General features: G+C 47.3%; 1 protein-coding gene across 1 annotated transcript in view; it reads right to left on the bottom strand.

Annotated features, from left to right (window-relative positions):
• Positions 1-14,446, bottom strand: part of FGD4 (FYVE, RhoGEF and PH domain containing 4) — a 172,741-nt gene extending 158,295 nt beyond the window's left edge. Inside the window, exons 1-2 of the mRNA XM_088478280.1 lie at positions 14,398-14,446; positions 13,946-14,115 (exon numbers count right to left, since the gene is read on the bottom strand). Coding sequence (XP_088334406.1) covers positions 13,946-14,060 — 115 coding nt within the window. The 5' untranslated portion in view covers positions 14,061-14,115; positions 14,398-14,446. The remainder of the gene's footprint in view (positions 1-13,945; positions 14,116-14,397) is intronic.
• Positions 14,447-18,740: the final 4,294 nt, after the last annotated feature.

The following is an 18,740-nucleotide window of genomic DNA, read 5'->3' as shown; positions in this document are numbered from 1 at the left end:
CCGACCGCTTAATCCCAGCAAGGTACAAATGACAGGCGTTGAGATCTCGACTCCTGTCATTAGACCTACGCCAGGAGCCCGACACCCGTCTTACAGATCGAAGGTAAGCCTGGCGCGGACAGCCGCAGTGTTGGGGTGGCGGGTTAGGTTAGGGGCTCCCGGAGGGGATTTAGGGTTAGGCTAGGGCAGGGATGGGGAACCTCAGGCCCGGGGGCCATGTAAGGCCCCCGGTATCATTTGGTCTGGCCTTCTGAGCTTTTTTCTGCTAGCCTCATCTGCCAGAATCTATGCAGCAGTGCCGCCTTGAGCGTCCTTAGGACACTTCAGATGGTCACACCGCTGCCCTTACAGCTCCCCGGAGCATCCTCAGGATACTCCTGGCATTGCTGTAATCACCGGTGATTGTGACCCGACCCCTGTGTGACATCACATGGAGGGGGCATGGCCTGCACCAGGCCCACAAATAATAATATATATATCAAAATGTCCCTCGGCAGAAAAAAAGGTTCCCCACCCCTGGGCTAGGGGAAGGGGGGGGGTTAAGGTTAGTCACTCCCGGGGAGAGGTTAAGGTTAGGCACCCCCTGGGAGACTTAGGGTTAGGCACCCCTAAAGGAGGGTTAGGGGGTAGAATTAGGTTAGTTATACTTACCTTAAGGACAAACGGATTTGCTCCTCTGTCGGACTGCCGCTGTCGGGATTACTGTTGGGTAAATCATACTGATTCCCTCCACTGACAGACACAAAGTGCAGACTCAGGTATGATGTTACTGGTTACTAAAGGGGTCTGTTCATGAAGCAGAGCCCTGTTTAGCTGAAATCAGGGCTCTTCTCTGCTTCGTGCTATTCATGGAGCTAGTTTACTGTGGAGAAGTGTATTACTTCCCCAGCAGTACCCCCGCTCCATGCCGGTATCACATCCCCATACTATGCTATGCTGAGTGCGATTCATGAAGGAACGGAAAGCTCAGCTTCCCGTCCCCTCCTGCGGTACAGATTCGCCATGTGAGGATAGCATTATCTGTTACCACAAGCCGGAAGCTGCATACTTCCCTGCTCTCTGTCAGGCACCTGGCGCTGGCTCCACCCCATTTTCTAGCGTCCATAGCAGCAGGTCTGACGTGACCTGCTGCTCTCAGACGCCGGGGCATGTGTAGTGATGAGCAGGTCTGTCTTCTCACTGCGCTACAGGGGTCGCGGAGGGGCCGGACAGAGCCCGAAGACGTCGGACAGGTAAGTGTACATGAATGGCTACTAAACTTCACTATATATCGCATCGATGTGAGGCGATATATAGCAATATCTTTTAGGAACCACTTCATGGTCTACATGAATAGGCCCCTAAGTGATATAGCGGTAGAGTTCATTCTAGCACCCTGCACCTGTCACAGCCCGTGCAGTTCCTCTTTCCTGCCTGGGGTGTCACTCTCTGCTCTGGTGCTTCTAGCACACTCTGGTCTGTATCTCAGCGGTTTGTTGCATCAGTCGAGTGTGCTAGAAGCACGGGTTGTGACAGGTGCAGGGTGCTAGAATTAACATTATAGCGGTATTCAGTATTAGATGATGGGCTGATTCTGATGCACTTCCAATGTCAGACGCAGTGAAGATATATTATTTTCTTCTGTGCAAGCGTCTAAGTCGCACTGCGCCTAGACAGCGTGAGTCAGAGTTGCGACTGTGGCCCATGGGAGATGCAAAGTCTCAGAAAGTGGGCGTTCCTGGGCGGTGAATTAGCGCACGCACGGAGATGGTCCGTCTTATGGGCGTGTCATTGAAAGTGGTTGCATACAGAGAGACTAAACTGCTCACATAAGATGTAACATCTGCATCTACCATCGGTATTTCTATGGACGATGACAGGGGGCGCCACAGTCCTCGCACATTCGGACGCATGTATGTACACCGGGGAAGTAGCATTTGCAAACAGTTGCAGACGTGCGCCTGGTAATTTACCAGGACACAGATGCAGCTGCATCTGACTTAAGGGGGAGATGTACTAAGCCTTGTAAAGATGAGAGATAAAGTACCAACCAATCAGCTCCTGTCATTTTAAAGGCTGCGTCTAAAGAAAATGACAGTTAGGAGCTGATTGGTTGGTACTTTACCTCTCTCCACGGCTTAGTAACATCTTCCCCCTTAGAGCCTATATGGTTATAATTTGTCCGCTTGCTCGATGAAGGACCCTCATGAAACCAAAATATTGTATTGCGATTTCTTGTCACATTCAATCACCATTTTATAACCATTAACAGATATCCTGCAAATGTTTCGTATTAATATACCCCTTTTACACGGACATGAAAATCCTGGGCTTTTGCATGTGAACGCCCATCGACCCAGGATTTTTGGCAGTGGAAATGGCTCAACCCGGGTCCAGTGATCCGGGGATCCAACATGGGCACTTGCAGGGTTGGGCAGGGGTCGTTTCCGTGTCACCCTGCAGTGTAAACTGCGCGACCTGGGTCACGGTGACCCGGGACCCGCCACATGCTACCCGATTGGCCGGCTTCAGTGGCGCTTGAAGATTACATCATTTCCAAGCGTCCACTGCAACGCCGGAAGACCTGGTTGACAGCAGATCTGGGTCCGGTGTCGACCCGGGGATAACCCAGACCAGCCCCGCAGTATGAAAGGGGTCATGTCCCGGGTCTGATCCAGGTTGGGACAGAGTTGCAAATCCCGGGTCAGACCCTGCACTTTGGTGTAAAAGGGGTATTAGTGTAGGGATCTCTAGGTCACATTCTTCATAAAGAATGAAGGATAAATAAATACTAAATAAACAAATCCGGAACATGACCTCTGGGTAAATAATCGTGTCATTCGCCTTTGCAGATGATGATTAACAGACGTTTGGGCAAAAGCAGCACTGAACCAGTTACACAGCAGCGCTCACAATGCACGTCCTTGGGCAGCTCATTTATAATTAGAGAATATAGATCAGTTCCCTGTCTCTGCTAATGGAGAAAATTTCCAGTCACAGGCAAAGCAGCGACGACAAATCCCAGCATTCTCATGCAGCTTGCAACTACTTGTGTCAGTTTGCTGAGCTCCAAATCTCTGCATGGTCATAGCTTACATTCTGATCAGGGCATGATATGTGTGGTGTCTGTATGTTCTCTCCACATCGATGTCTGCATGGATTTACTGCAAGTGTCAGTTTCCTCCCGCAATACTGCCAGATTAGAGTGTGCGGGTTTGTGGGATAGAGAATTAAGGGCCTGATTCAGAGCCGGACGCAATTAGCGCTCGCTCGTCCAGAAAATAGGGGTGGCTATTCAAATCAACCGTTCGCTGTTTGCGGTTTGTTCACGCCTCTAGGTTTTAACGAGCGAACAAAACTTGCGGTCGTTTTTTTAAAAAATACGCCCCCTGGCCGCTCGCATCCTACGTCATGTCCGCTATTAGATTAATCGAGTACATCGACCAGCGTATGAACTGCTCGCTATTCTTGGGGTTGGTTTTTGCTACCACAATTTTGCGAGCAGTTCTGGCTATAAAATAACCCAGTGATGTGGTCAATGACGCTGCCGTTTTAATTATGCACACCCATAAAACGCCCGTTTTGACCTTTAAGCACGCCGGCTTTCGGATCACCACTCCCCGTTTTCAAGCACCTTCCCCTGTTACCACCCACATATGCCTACTCCTGTCACTCAAATTATCAGGCATTCACTATTTTGCGAGCACATGAATTTCGACCGCACTGACTGGTTCGCGCATGCGTATAACGATCCGTATGCATGCGCAGTTGGGCAAACATCGCTTGGAGCGAACGAGCGGCCGCTTACGAGCGGCTCTGAATCAGGCCCTAAGACTTCACTACAACAGTGCCAGGGACCGATGTGAATAACTATCTGCAAAGTGCTACCTCCTGTTCCGATTGCTGTGGGACACTGATTCACAGACCAGGGAATGGGTGGGGCTTCTGTCACAGTGGGTGGGGTTATGTGGGAAAATGAGCTTGGTTGGATGATTAGGGCGTGTTCTATATGAAATGCGGGCATGTTTCACATGGATCATGGGTGGAGTTTATTTTGTTCTGATTTTACCTGGGTAAATGTTTGGAGCTATGCAGAAATAAAGGTCAATAATACAACATAGTTTAACCTAGTCATCGGGACACAAACTTTCTTTGAACTTTTCAATGGATACAGACAGCAACTTTGTGCTTTACCCCAACACAACAGAAACATGCCTGTTAATATAAAGACATGGCTGAAAAGCACAGAAAGCTAGAAAGCATAAGCAATGCACTTAATAAAGCGGCAAGAAGGCTCATGGAAGCCAATAAAGTAATTTGAAGACTCCATTTACAATACTGCCTAGTACGATGTCTACCTAGAGATAATAGGACTGAGAAGGAATTTTGAAGCCAAGTTATTCTACATTTTTAGATCTGGCAAGCTGAAAAACCTTTTTCGGCTAATAGCCTTCATTGGCATGTTCCAGGTCAGTGGTTCTCGAAATCGGTCCTCAGGACCCCACACAGTTCACATTTTCCAGGTCACCCGGCAGCTGCACAGGTGTACTCATTACTCACTGACACATTTAAAAAAATCCTCAGGAGGAACTAATTATTTCACTTGTGATTCTGTGAGGGTACCTTGAAAACATGCACTGTTTGGGGTCCTGAGGACAGAGTTTGAGAACCTGTGTTCTAGGTCATCAAAACTTAGCCAAACTGTTTATCGCCCCTGGTCATTTGGATATCAGGCCAATCATCATGTAGTACAATATTAAAGGATAATTCCACCCAAAGCTATAAATATAGCAGAGCTTCCCAAACTCCGCCGTTACAGTCCAGGTTTTAAGGCTATCCATGCTTGAGTCCAGATGGTTAAATAAAATTGACTGAGGTACTAATTAAGTCACCTATGCCCAAGCTTGGATAGCCATTAAACCTGGATTGTAATAACAGAGTATGGGAAACAACATAGGTTAATAAGTTATACAATAATACTGAACACTAATTACCTAGGGGCCAGCCCTGCACTGTTCACCCAATTGGGGATATTGGACCCTTCTATAGATACTGCTCCTCTGGGGTGTGGCCACACCATCTTGAGGCATGGCTTTGCCTCTGATAGCCTTCCCCCTTCCCTAGTTTATAGTTATGTGGGTGTTATATTTACTACAGTGTGGGTTTTTAGAAGTGGAGCTATTGCCCATAGCAACCAGTCAGATTTTACTTATTCATCTAGCACATTCTAGAAGATAATAGCTAGAATCTGAATGGTTGTTATGGGCAACAACTCCACTTCTAAAAACCTGAAGTTTAGTAGATATACTCCCTGGACTCATTGAATCAAATAAATATACAGAGTTATATGCCTGAGGTTTACTTATTACATTTACCATACCAGTCATATTTATTTATTTTCTGCTAATCTATCTATATTTACACCGTGCCGCAGAGCTAGATCATATGATGAACTGAACTTTCAGTTTATGCAAAATTCTTCTTAAAATTCACATAAACAAAAAAAAAATTTCAGGATTAAAAGGAAGGATTACTTAGGGTGGAGGAAAAGGCTAATATTATGGTAACTGAAAAGGGACTCACTGGATATTTCCTGTCCCTTATAACCACACGATCATTTATTTATTATTTAGTAACAGTTATTAATATAGCGCATACATATTCCGCAGCACTTTACAGAGAATATCTGCCCATTCACATCAGTCCCTGCCCCAGTGGCGCTTACAATCTATATTCCCAACCACATGCTCATACACATACACACTACCAGTATATTTTTGAAGTTCTGATCAGTCACTCCAAAAGCTTACCCTGTGCCTCCAGCAATCTTTTAAGTACTAGTCAGCTATAGAATTACTGAACTGCTGCCCGGGAGCTATGTCTTATGCATACAGACCATTTATTTACACAACAGGGAAAAGTGCTACAAGTTTATTAGAAAGTTGCTCCCGGTTTTTTTCAAGCCTCTTGAGCTACAGGCCGGAATTCCATTGCGAAGCTGCTGGCTGCTCCCAGGGTAACCTGCCAACTGGCACAAGTGAGCACCGACAGCTTATTTGAAGTACAAGGAGCATAAATTAGTAACTAAAAGAATGTTAAAAAAAATAATAATAATAATTATTTAAAAAGAGATAAAGGGGGTGGGGTCTGGTACCACACAGGGTATGCTGGGACTTGTGGTTCCACAATAGCTGGAGATCCACAGGTTTCCTAAGCCTATTATACAGTAAGATGTGTGCTTCCAGTGAGGTGGTGGTGGTGGTAATGGTGAGAAGCCCGTAACCCACAGGGCATGCTGGAACTTTTGGTTCCTATGCCTGTTATACAGCTTCCAGTGTGGTGGTGGTGGTAGCGGTAGCAGGGCCAGTATCCCACGGGACATGCTTGTATTTGTGGTTCCTACCAGGACCATAACTAGACTTTTTGGTGCCCTGTGCCAGAGAGAGCATTGGCACCCCCCCCCCCATTTTTTAAATAGGGACATGAGATAGTGCACCTGAAAAAGGGCCATGACCTCATGGGGAAGTGCCAGAGAAAAGATAGGGGAGGCCAGGAGATGCTGGGGATAAAAGAAGCTACAAGTGAGAATGATAATAAACAGCGCCCACTGCCCTGCGGTGCCCTGTGCCATGACACAGGTCGCACTACCCTTGTTACGGCCCTGCTTGGAGTGCCACAGTATTTTCTTCTAATATACATATGGCATAGTTGCCTACCTTTGCTGTCCCTTCCCCGGGAGAAGCCCTGGGAGGAGAGGCAGGTGGGTGGCGATGGGGTGGGGCCTGACAATTCGCGTCATTAAGCCCTGTCCCCTCACGGTAAAATGCCCACGATTGGCCTAAATTTAAATAGGGGGTGGAGCCAAATGACGAGAATCACGCCATTAAGCCCTGCACGGACACTAGCAATCGCTGCGGAAATTCGCCTAATTCTGCCCACTTCACTAGGAAGTGGGCAGAATGCGGGAGAAATGCCTACCCTTCTGAGGGTGCGGGGGATTGCCCGAAAAATCGTGAGCCTCCCGACACACACACACACACACGCACACCTTACGCATGTTATATAGCTTGCAGTGTGGTGGTGAGGCTAGTATCCCAAAGGGCTTGCTGGGACTTGTGGTACCTAAGCCTATTATACAGTGATGGTGGTGGTGGAGGGGATGAACACTATGCCCCTTTTGGCCTTAGAAGTAATGAGGCCCATCCATCAGCGATACCGCGATGCTACAACCCGGCATCGCAGAAATCCAACATGTTAGATTTTCCCGATTTGATGATCGCGATCAAAAAATGATCGCGATTGTCTAATCGGGAACATTTAACATGTAATATTTCAGCGATCCTGCGACGGATCGCTGAACATCAATGTTGGTCGGCCGGCGTTTCCACCCGGCAGATCGGCATTTCCGATCGTGCCGCAGGATCGCAGAAATACCGGTCAGATGTATGGGCACCTAAACTCATTGTATTTAGTCCCCCAATGTGCATGCTTATATACATCACTATACCATATGCTGCCCTCGTTTGTTCCACCATATACCGATGTCACACTGTAAATGAGAGGGGACACAGTACAAATACTGGAATAGGGCCCATAAAACCTAAATTAATTGATCTCGCTGTTGGTGGCCTCATTTCTGCTTAACGCTTAATTAAGCTTCGGGAAAAATGTAATTATTTCTGACACACCATGGCTGGCAATGTCAGTAAAGAGCAATTAAAAGAGTATTATGCGAGATAATACATGTATGTCGGAACGTTTTGCGTTCATGTAAGGACAAACACGCTGACAGGTGAAACCGGCAATTGTGGCCATTCGTGTCTATAAAAAAATGACAACTGCAAAATATAGATGCAAGAAACCGATGTTTAATAAACCGGTAGCCTCAGAGGGAATTAAATAGGACTATAAACTGTATGATGTGATCTCTAGTGACAGTGTCGCACACAGAGAAAACTGTATTAGATGTCAGGCAACGCAACGTGACAGGTGCCAAATATAATATGCAGAACAAAATCTTATCGTTCTGAACATGACAATCAAATGATGCACGAATTATGTACATAGGGGATAATTCAGTAGAGGATGGAATTGCAAAGCAAGCCGCTTTTTGCAATTCCGTCCTTGCTAATATGCAAATACAGCAGGAAGTGTTCGACACCCCCTTCTGCATTGTCCATCCCAACACTGCGACCTAGGTCGCTGGCTGGGATAACATTGCGATGGTGGACGGCACCAGCCAGCTGAGTAAGCCTCAGCTTACTAAGGCTGGTCAGCTTGCGAGGCCAGGACACTGCATCCATGGACACAGCCCCTGGCCTTGCCACTTCCAAAAAAGGGGCAGTCACGCCCCCGTTTCCTGGGAACGCCGGGGTCCCCACACTGCCCCTTAAATGCCTCTGCCTGTCAATTGGGATTTAAAGATGGAGAGAGTGATTCAATGACAAACAGCGGTAAGGTTACTGCAATTTGTTAAATATTGACAGCATGACATAACCTCTTTAGCACTTGCTAAAGGGGTTATGTATCATTGATCAATGGGGACCTTTATTTGTTATAGATATCTTTAAATCATTGGCAAATAAATAAACATTTAGGGCTGGATGTACTAAGCATCGCATCCACGATGCAGTACATCCCGCCACTCATCGGGCACATACTGGCGTTAATTAGAAATGTGATTAAAATCACCTAGGGCAGCTCTCCCGATAACAGCTGTCCTCTGCGATAGGTAGATGCTAGAGCGACTTCCGGGTTTATTACCCAGAAGTCCCTCTTTGCGTGCGCAGAACAGCATGCACGCAGCCGCGGGGCACATTGGGAGGGATCCGATTGGAAGAAGAAACCCGATAAGAAGCCCATGGGCTTCTATTGGCTTACCCACCGGGTTAATGCTCTGGAATGTATCGAATTCCAGAGCTTAGTACATATGAGAAATGCATTCAAACCCCCGAAAAATGCAGTTTGACTGCATTTTTGCCCTTACATCCCACCCTTAGCAGCTGTCACTTAGAAATGCGAAGTTTCAATTGAAATATCCTATATTTTTCCGGTGTCCATTCAAACATGCTTAAGGTGTAATGTAGAAAACTCAAGTATAAGCTAGAAGTATATTTCTTTCCGTACGTGTAAATGAGCCTTAAGTGACTAACGGGCCTATTTATGAATCTGTGCGTACCGATTCCGGCAGCAGTGGGTGTCCCTATTCTCAGCGATGCTTTTAAAGGCATTAGCATATTTTAGCAACTGCGATCCATAAGAGTTTGCAGTTGCGATTACATTAGCATAAATCTCGGAACCAGGCCCAACGTGTATGCAGGACATACATGCCTACCCTCCCGGTTTTCGCGGGAGGCTCCAGATTTTTCGGGCAACCCCCCGCACCCCCGGAAGGGTAGGCATTTCTCCCGCATTCTGCCCACTTATTAGTGAAGTGGGCAGAATGAGGAGAATTCCCGCGGTCGCGGGTCTCCGTGTAGGGGACGGGGCTTAAGATGTGATTCTAAATTAATCACGTCATTCGGTCCCGCCCCCTATACAAATTACAGCCAATCGCGGAGATTTTACAGTGAGGGGCGGGGCTTAATGACGCAACTCGTCAGGCCCCGCCCACGTTGACATCCTCCTGCTTCTCTTACCCGGGCTTCTCCCGGTAAGAGATTTTAAAAGGTAGGCAACTATGATGCAGGAGCGTTAGGAGCCTTTAAACCACTTCAAACGTTCCTGCAACGAGGATGATATCGTTCCCAACCTTACCATCCCGTTGTAGAGATCAAAAGAAACTACAGTACACACTGAGCAAGAATTTGCTGTGTGTACAAGTGCGCACTGATCCGGTAATCGCTCCATCGGATCGGCGCGTTTATTGGATCAGAGGCAATTATAGGGTAGTGTGTTCCCAGCTTTTCTCTTATGGTGCATACACAAGGTCAGATGTGTCAGATGAACGACTGAACGATTTTACCACTACGAATGATTTCAGACTGAATTAAAATGAATGGAATCGTCCAAATCGGACTGCAAACACATCAGATGTCAGATATCGTTATCTGACAAGCTGGGAACGCGCATCGTTCATCGCTCATCTTACAAACATGTCAGATATGTCATATTTTCATTCAGATAGCAACGATTGAACGAATTTTAAAATCGTTATTGTACAGATCTGAAGGAAAATCTGACCGTGTGTATGCACCGGAATCAGTATGAAACATCGCTGGCCCTGTGGCCGACAGTTCGAATCCCGGCTGCGCCTGGCCGACAAAAGCAGAGTTCCCGGCAGCGGAAGGCCGACAGCGCTGGAAATCCCGATCGTCCCTAAAGTAAGTATCTACTAAACTAACCTAACCCCCTAACCCTAACCCCCCCCCCAAGTGCCTAACCCTAATCCCCCCCTTCCCCACTGCCTAAACCTAAGTCCCCCGGGGGGGAGCCTAACCCTAAGTCTCCCTCCCCCTAGCCTAACCCTGACCCTCCCGGGGGTTGCCTAATCCTAAATCCCCCCCAGGGGCCCTAAACCTAACCCTCCCCCCCCCCCCGCGGCTGTCCGCTGGCGGCGCCCGGCATCCCTTCGATCGGGATGCCGGTCTCCCGGCGTCGGGTAAATGACAGCCGTCTAGATATAGACGCCGGTCATTTATCCCACGCTGGGATAAAGCAATCGGGAAGCCGGCTGTCGGGATTAAGACAGTCGGTTTTCCGATTGCAACCCGTATGCACCATATGTCTACATCTTTCAAACTTTCTATAGTATAAACATTCTCTCAAGTTAAGCACAAATGACATATTTACATTTTATACCTTCATTCATATTCTTCTATAAACATACCAATCTGGAACAATAATACTAGTTTCTAAGTTTTTTTAATAAATAACAATTATACTTTTAATTGAGTTTACACGTACAGTAAAACCACTTTTGCTTGTTTAAATAAACACACCTGCGCAGCCGTGATTATCCTGTACCACAACTGTTATTTACTAACAGCATGTAGTGTTGTTATAGCTTATATGGGTGTGTTTGACTGACCTGTAATACATTTAATGAGCGCACACAAAGGAATAGAAGATATCCTTCTCATATCTAGTATATTGTGAACTAGGGATGACCATCAACTACCAATAGTAAGCCACTATCGATGGTTTGCAGCCGATGGTCATCGGTGTTAAGTACATCGATGAGAGTGTGAAACATCATGTCAGCAACGGAGGTCCGATAACGGAGGTGTGCGCACATGCGATTACCAACCATCAGTGGCTAACTGGTTAGTAGAAGCCAGAATTTTCATAGGAAACTGGCAACCACCAGTCAATCCGTGTGATTGCATAATAGATATAAATTAGAATGTGTTACCCATTTATCACTTTAACATGTATAATATAGAAGTCTTATAACCATTTTGTTTTTTGCACTTAAATATACCTGTCATCTCCACACAGCTGAGGCAGCCATTTTGTGGGCCGGCGAGGCCAAGATTCATAGGAGGGTGAATCTGTACTTTGTGCCCCATGGTTCCATGATATCATTAGTTCCAAGTAAATTGATAGGCTGGAGATTGGCTCATCCTACAGTACACTGTAGCTGCCCCTACTGTGTGTAGGTGACAGGCGGACTTTACTTTCTAACTTCATTATCACAATCAATGCTAACTGTCCCTAGGTTCCAGGTACAGGGGTCTATGTACTAAGCCTTGGAGAGAGATAAAGTACCAACCAATCAGCTCCTGTCACTTTACAGGCTTGTTTGGTACTTTATCTCTGTCCAGTTTCTCTTTCTCCAAGGCTTAGTAAATAGACCCCACAGTCCTTTATATCAATTGCGAAACCTGTTGGTTCCCTGCTGACCTTCTGTACAATTTAATTCTTTATTTTCCACGTGATTTAATCATTACTACACAGTAGTCTCCAGTCTTTTTAACATTAAAATACAATCAAAATAAATAACAATGTAATAATTACACAACTGCGCGCCCCCTCAGCGCCAGTGTCCCTGGAAATTATTTTCAAAATGTTGCACGCTGTGTAATGTCCCGTACACAATGGACAATGGGCCTGATTCAGAGCCGGACGCAATTAGCGCTCGCTCGTCCCGAAAATAGGGGTGGCTATTCAAATGAGCTGTTCGCTGTTTACAGTCTGTTCACGCCTCTAGGTCTGAACGAGCGAACAAAACTTGCGGTCATTTTTTGGGAAACTACGCCCCCTGGCCGCTCGCATCCTACGTCATGTCCGCTATTTATTAGATTAATCGAGTACATCGACCAGCGTATGAACTGCTCGCTATTCTTGTGGTTGGTTTTTGCTACCACAATTTTGCGAGCAGTTCTGGCTATAAAATAACCCAGTGACGTGGTCAATGACGCTGCTGTTTTAATTATGCACACCGATAAAACGCCCGTTTTGACCTTTAAGCACGCCTGCGATCGGATCTCCACTCCCCGTTTTCAAGCACCTTCCCCTGTTACCACCCACATACGCCTCTTTCTGTCACTCAAATTATCAGGCATTCGCTATTTTGCGAGCACATGAATTTCGACCGCACTGACTGGTTCACGCATGCGTATAACGATCTGTATGCATGCGCAGTTGGGCAAACATCGCTCGGAGCGAACGAGCAGCCGCTTACGAGCGGCTCTGAATCAGGCCCAATGTGTGTAATGAGTGATATAGGTAGCGGCGGGCCCGGCATCGGTAAGTGCATACACACTTGCTAATGCCGGCAACGTCAAACGATGGCGGGCAGGGACGGCTTGGGGGCATTCGGCAGCATGGCATCGTTAACGATATCCCCAGATAGAGCTGCATGTAAAGATGACTGGGGATATCGTTAACGACCCGCGGGAACTGGTATCGTTCATGTCTTAGGCCCTGATTCAGAGCCGGAAGCTCTGACCAGAGCGATCGCTCTGAATCAGGGCCCACCTCCATAAATATGGAGCGTCCTCCTGGACGCTCGTATAGCTGTGGGTCACCACCCACAGCATATACGAGCGTGCAGGATGATGGTCGCGATGGTCTTGACCATCGCCACTGCGAGCAGAAGCCTGCGGTTGAGTTTCTCAACCGCAAGGCCAGGAGTGATTTTGGCTCTATCAGAGCCAAAATCACTCCCACTGACATCACTAGTGATGTCAGTGGGGCCGGCTTCTGACGGTAGGCGTTCCCTTGGGAACGCCTCCGTCTGGCAGGCACGCCCCCGGCACGCCCACCAAAGGGGGCGTGCTGTCAATCAACATCGACAGCACGCCCCCTTTGATCAGACACTACGAGCGAAGGAAAGTCCTTCGCTCGTCGCGTCTCGCGCATGCGCACGACGGAGCTCCCTCCGTCGTGCGCATGCGCAGTGCAGACCATCGACCCACTTGCGCGCGTACAGCCGCTCGCGAGTGGGTCTGAATCAGGGCCTTAGTGCATACACACTGGACGATATGAACCATATATCGATCAAAGATGTCGTTATCGTTCACAAATATCGTCCAGTGTGTACGAGGCTTTACACAGAAAATTATTCACATGTCCTGTTTACAGTGATCATGTTCCTATAAACAAATATGCAACAACTCAGAATGATTTGCTGTTATTTCACACAAATAAATGATAGCAGAATGTTACCCAGATGGGTGGTAATAGTGAAACATATGTAACAGGTTAAATGCACAGGCAGTTTCTAGGGTGAGCTTGTGACCATGACACTAGTGTTGTATTTGCACAGTGACTCAGACCTGCATTCACAGGGTGCTAAAGTAAAGGGGTAATTGTTGCTGGGGGTAACACAGCACAACAGTGAGATTTGTAGGTACATGGCAGAAGTGTCAGATACACTGAGTGCAATGTACTATTTATAACACACAAGACTGTTCTGACAGCCTGCTATACACACATGCTATACACACATATATACACACATGCTATACACACAGCTGCATGTAATATCATTTGTCTGTCCTGTGTCCTTGGCTGTACTCACCACTCTGCTGCTGCTGCTCATTCTCTATGTGCACAGAGAGGGCCAAGGTGCCACTGGCCAGGCATGGGCTGGATTTCCTGCGGATAGCCACCCTCCTAAAATCATCTGAGCTCATGGCTGCACTCCAGTATGGTCACACTCCTGTATGGTTGAGTTATACTCCTGTATGGCTGTAATTTGCAAAAGTGCAAGTTATTCAGAATGGGATATCCCTCCTTCCTGCGATGCCACACTACCAGCGAGTGCCAGGTGCCACCAGAAGTGCCATCCACTGCCTGCACCCAGGTGACTCACTGAAGAATTCTCTGAAACACATTCCCAGGCTGCAACCAAACCAACCCCCAGCTCTGTATCAAGCTGATCAACAACTGACTGAGGCTGCTGCAAGCTAGGGCATGCATGCGTGAGTGAGAAGCCACGGCCCGCCCCCTTTCCCCTGACTCCTCCCTCACCTGGGGAATCTGCTCACCTGAGCAGTACAGGTAGCAGCACAGTGCCAGCACCATGCACACTGGTTGCTAGGGGCTGCTGATAGTAATTCCAATTATAGAACAAGATTCACACTTCACTTTCTGTAAACAGCTGAGGAAACATCTTCAGTCTGTCAACACTATACTTGTCCCTCATTTGCATCTGTTATTTAACTATAGCATAACATGTCTGTGCTAGGGTTTGTTATAAACACCACTTGTAAATGTTTTAAATTAGTCTATCTATCTATCTATCTATCTATCTATCTATCTATCTGTCTGTCTGTCTGTCTGTCTGTCTGTCTGTCTGTCTGTCTGTCTGTCTGTCTGTCTCATACAGGGGTCTATTCATGAAGCAGGCTCTTCATTGCTTCGTGCTAATCATGGAGCTAGTTTACCGTGGAAAGTGTATTACTTCTCCAGCGGCACCCCGGCTCCATGCCTGTATCGCATCACTACTGTATGGTTAGTGCGATTCATGAAGTAACGGAAAGCTCAGCTTTCCGTCCCCTCCTGCGGTACAGATTTGGAAGAGTATAAATCCCCTTCACTAGCCGTACCTGGAAGTGACGTGAGTGAGGGCGGAAGTGGACGTTTCTACCCACACTTTCCACGAAAATAAGAAAGTTGGCCCCTTGCGGGCACGATGGCTCGCTTCGCTCGCCACAAGAAAATATTCCCCTTCTATGCCCACTTGGATGGTAGGGAATGACGTTGGACACTGGCAGATGACGTCATCGTACATCTACGGAAGGGGATATATCTCTTCCCGTACAGATTTGCCATCTGAGGATAGCGTTATCTATTACCACAAGCCGGACAGAGCAGGGAAGCTGCATACTTCCCTGCTCTCTGTCCGGCGCTGGCTCCGCCCCTTTTCCCAACGTCCATAGCAGCAGGTCTGACGTGAGGGATCGGCGGAGGGGGCCGGACAGGGGCCGAAGATGTCGGACAGGTAAGTGTACGGTAAGTGCACGGACCCAGGGGCACTGAGAGGGGGGCGGAGCGGGTACTAATTACCCGGGTCCAGGCTTGCTGGAGGGTGGAGGGGCCGCCCCCCCTTTCAACTCCCTCTTACCTGTCAGCAGAGCAGCCCAGCACATGCTGCTGTGTGCTGGACTGCAAAGGGAGACTGCTTGCAATCTTCTCAGGCTGTTTGGGGGAGCCCCCCCCCTTCCTGAATTTGCGCTGGGCTGTGGCCCTCCCCAGGCACGCACACGCTAAGTACAGCCTGTGTAAGCGGCTGTGCGCTGCTTCTCTAAGGCCACAGGCAGTGCACGGCTCAGCCTACAAAGGTGTAATCTAAAATAATTTGATTTCGGACTTCGGCACTATCCCATGGAACCTCTGCGAGTGTCTTGCAGGACCCCGGGTTACCACATCACCCAGTTTGGGAACCTCTGATGTACAATAAAACACAGGTGTACTCCCAGTGAAGGGACTATTCACATTTGCCTCAGTACATGCCTGATACTAAGGGAATGAGTCAGGTTGTTCGCAAGGTTGCGTTTGCGCGCAGTCTGTCGATGATGCATCCTGCGCATGAAGTGCACGTGCGCGAACAGGCCGTTGCAATCGGAAAGCGACCGCAGCGAGCACGCAGTCCCATTTCATAGCGATTGACATGACGTGACCGTTTAGGGGTGGAGAGGGGGGTGGTCAGCAGAACACAGGCATGACTATGCGTCTGAACGCCGTTACAGGGGCGTGCATAATTAGGTCTAGATGGCGACAGGAAGTTTAGCAGTTTGTGAGGTAGGGTCAGGTCAACCACAACTGTGCGAATGGTTACGATGTTACTCGATGTTACCGATGTTTTAGCTGACTTGCAGATGCATGTCATGGGGAGTGGGCGGCTTTATTCAATGATGGGGGTCTTGGTATAGTGCTGCCGTTGCCGTGCGATTGCATTCATTAGCATATTTTCGCAGCCAGCGGGTGCGTGCGAAAGCAGCCGTGTGATCCGTACTGAATCAGGCCCTAAGCACAGATCAGTGATGAGACCAGTCGTCTTGCCTGTGATTACTTCATGGGAGTGAAATAAGTGTGATGTAATATATAATACAGTGTACTGAAGTTTTACTATCAGCCATGTTTATTACCTGTTACAGTGCAGGACGACCAGTCACAGTTTCCTGTGAGGTATTGTTCCATTTTACAGTCACCTCTTAGTAATTATTAACTGATCATGCTTACAAAGCAATAGATTATACCTGGCTGGTAGCACTTTTTGTACTCTTTGTAGACATTAAAAAAAAAAATCTTATTATTGATCATTTAATCCTAGAGATTGTGGGGCCTATTCATTAAACCTAAAAATTCTCTGGAGATAATTAGCTTTAGAACTCTCATGGAGTTCTAGCTAATTATAGGTGGAATTCATCATTCTATTCCGAAAAGCTGTCATTTTTGCGATGACAGCTTTTCGGGAAATAGATACTTTTCCCTCTCTACACTAACTTACCGCATCTGGAAACAGTGCTGCGCATGCGCTGTTACATCTGTAAAACCAGCGCATGCGCAGCACTGCCTACAGATGCGGTAAGTTTCGTACCCACCCCCCTCCCCCCTCCGCTCACCTTCCCCCCCCGACTTACCTGTCCGCGCAGCAGCCTCCGGCTCCGTCCTGCTGGTCTGTCATGTGGTTTCCCTGCAGACCACATGACAGATTAGAAAAAAAAAAAAAACTTTTTTTTTTTTGTCTAAACTTTCTTGTGCTCTGCTGGGGAGCACACATGTCCGACCAGCCTCCGGAGCCTGAGGACGGAGCAGAGCGCCGGAGGGACTCGTCGGGGGACCTGCACACGCCGATACAGGTAAGTGGATTCTGCTATTCGCCACCTCACAGTGGCGAATAGTAACTGCATCAAATTCCGAAAATTGATAATTTTCGGAATTTGATGAATACCACAATTTCCACATCCCTATACTAATGTACTAATGTATGGGGAGTGTGGAAATTAACGCAGGGGAACTTAGCAAGGAGATATCTGTGATATCTCCTGTGCTAAGTGGCTACATGAATATCAAAATAACGTTATTTAAGGAAAATGTCCTTAAAAACGTTATTTTAGTGTTGATGAATAGGCCCCTGTATTAGAAAAGTTCTCACATAATTATAAGAAAAAGGCAAAGGATAGGAACTCCTATAAATAATATTATTTAAACGTTGAGAACTGGTGTAATCACTTCAGTATTTTGGCTCTATTTATTAACATTATTTTTACTAAAATAAAGTGAAAAAGGGTGTTTTGACACCCTTTTCACATTATTTTAATTTCACCTATAGTTATTACAGGGCAATTGAAGTAGAATTCGTAAAATTCCTAATTATCACTTATATTTAGTAATCAGATCGCATTTCCCATAATTGTAATGGGAGATGTGATCTGACCAAAGTTACTAAAAATAAATTGTGAAAAAATACCGGGGAAAGCCCTGTGATAATAACGCCACCTGGAGGTGGCGTTATCCAGGGTCTCCCCCGGTTACCAGACTCCTGCTCCACTCTAACAGGCAGAGCAGAGCCGGAGCCGGCCCCAGTGATCAGCTGTGTGATCTAAACAGACCGCAAGCTGATACACTGCAAAAATAAAAAGTTAAAAAACCAAACTTACCTGAGTCCAGTCAGTAATATCACACTACAATCTGCATTACAAATGCGGATTGTAGTAAATAGAGCCCTTACAGCCCTATTTATTAAAGTTTATTTGCAGTGTATCCCCATGGTTGCCTACCCTCCCGATTTTAGCGGGAGGCTCACGATTTTTAGTGAAGCCTCCCGCAGCCCCGCAAAGTATGCATTAACTCCCGGTTTCTTCTTAACACCGGACTGGGCATGCGGGAGTCCGGAATGCCGGGGGCAGGGTCTGCGGGGGGACGTCACGTCGCGAGCCGCCATGTTATTGAAGCCAGCCAATGCGGGGTAGCGGTGGCCGGCTTGTCAGCAGTGCACACATTCCTGTAGTGTGCTTGTCCGCGGCTTCATGGGCGGCTCCCGGCGGAGGTAACAGCAGCGCTGCAGTGATCGGGTGTTGGGCAGCAGTCAGTGGTGTGCGGTGACCTTTACTCCCCCCACGGGAGCCGGCTCCAAAGTAAGGCAACTGTGTCTCATATATATTCTATTTTGTCCATGGTGGCTGGGTGCTGAGTGTCACTAAATGGATGGCTGTCAGTGAGTGTCCTTCAGAGTGCAGTTCTGTATACCTGTGACCGGATGTGTGTGTCAATATCAACAACTAAGTCCAGTAATGTTTTAATACAACATCCCACTAAGCTATCACTGAGAATTTACATGCATGTAGTTTGTGGAGAGTGCACTGTCA

This window comes from Taudactylus pleione, unplaced genomic scaffold (genome assembly GCF_031769625.1).
Source record: "Taudactylus pleione unplaced genomic scaffold, aTauple2 ptg000212l, whole genome shotgun sequence".
NCBI lineage: Eukaryota > Metazoa > Chordata > Amphibia > Anura > Myobatrachidae > Taudactylus > Taudactylus pleione.
Note: the sequence above shows the minus strand (reverse complement) of the source record. Positions and strands in the feature narration are given on the sequence as shown.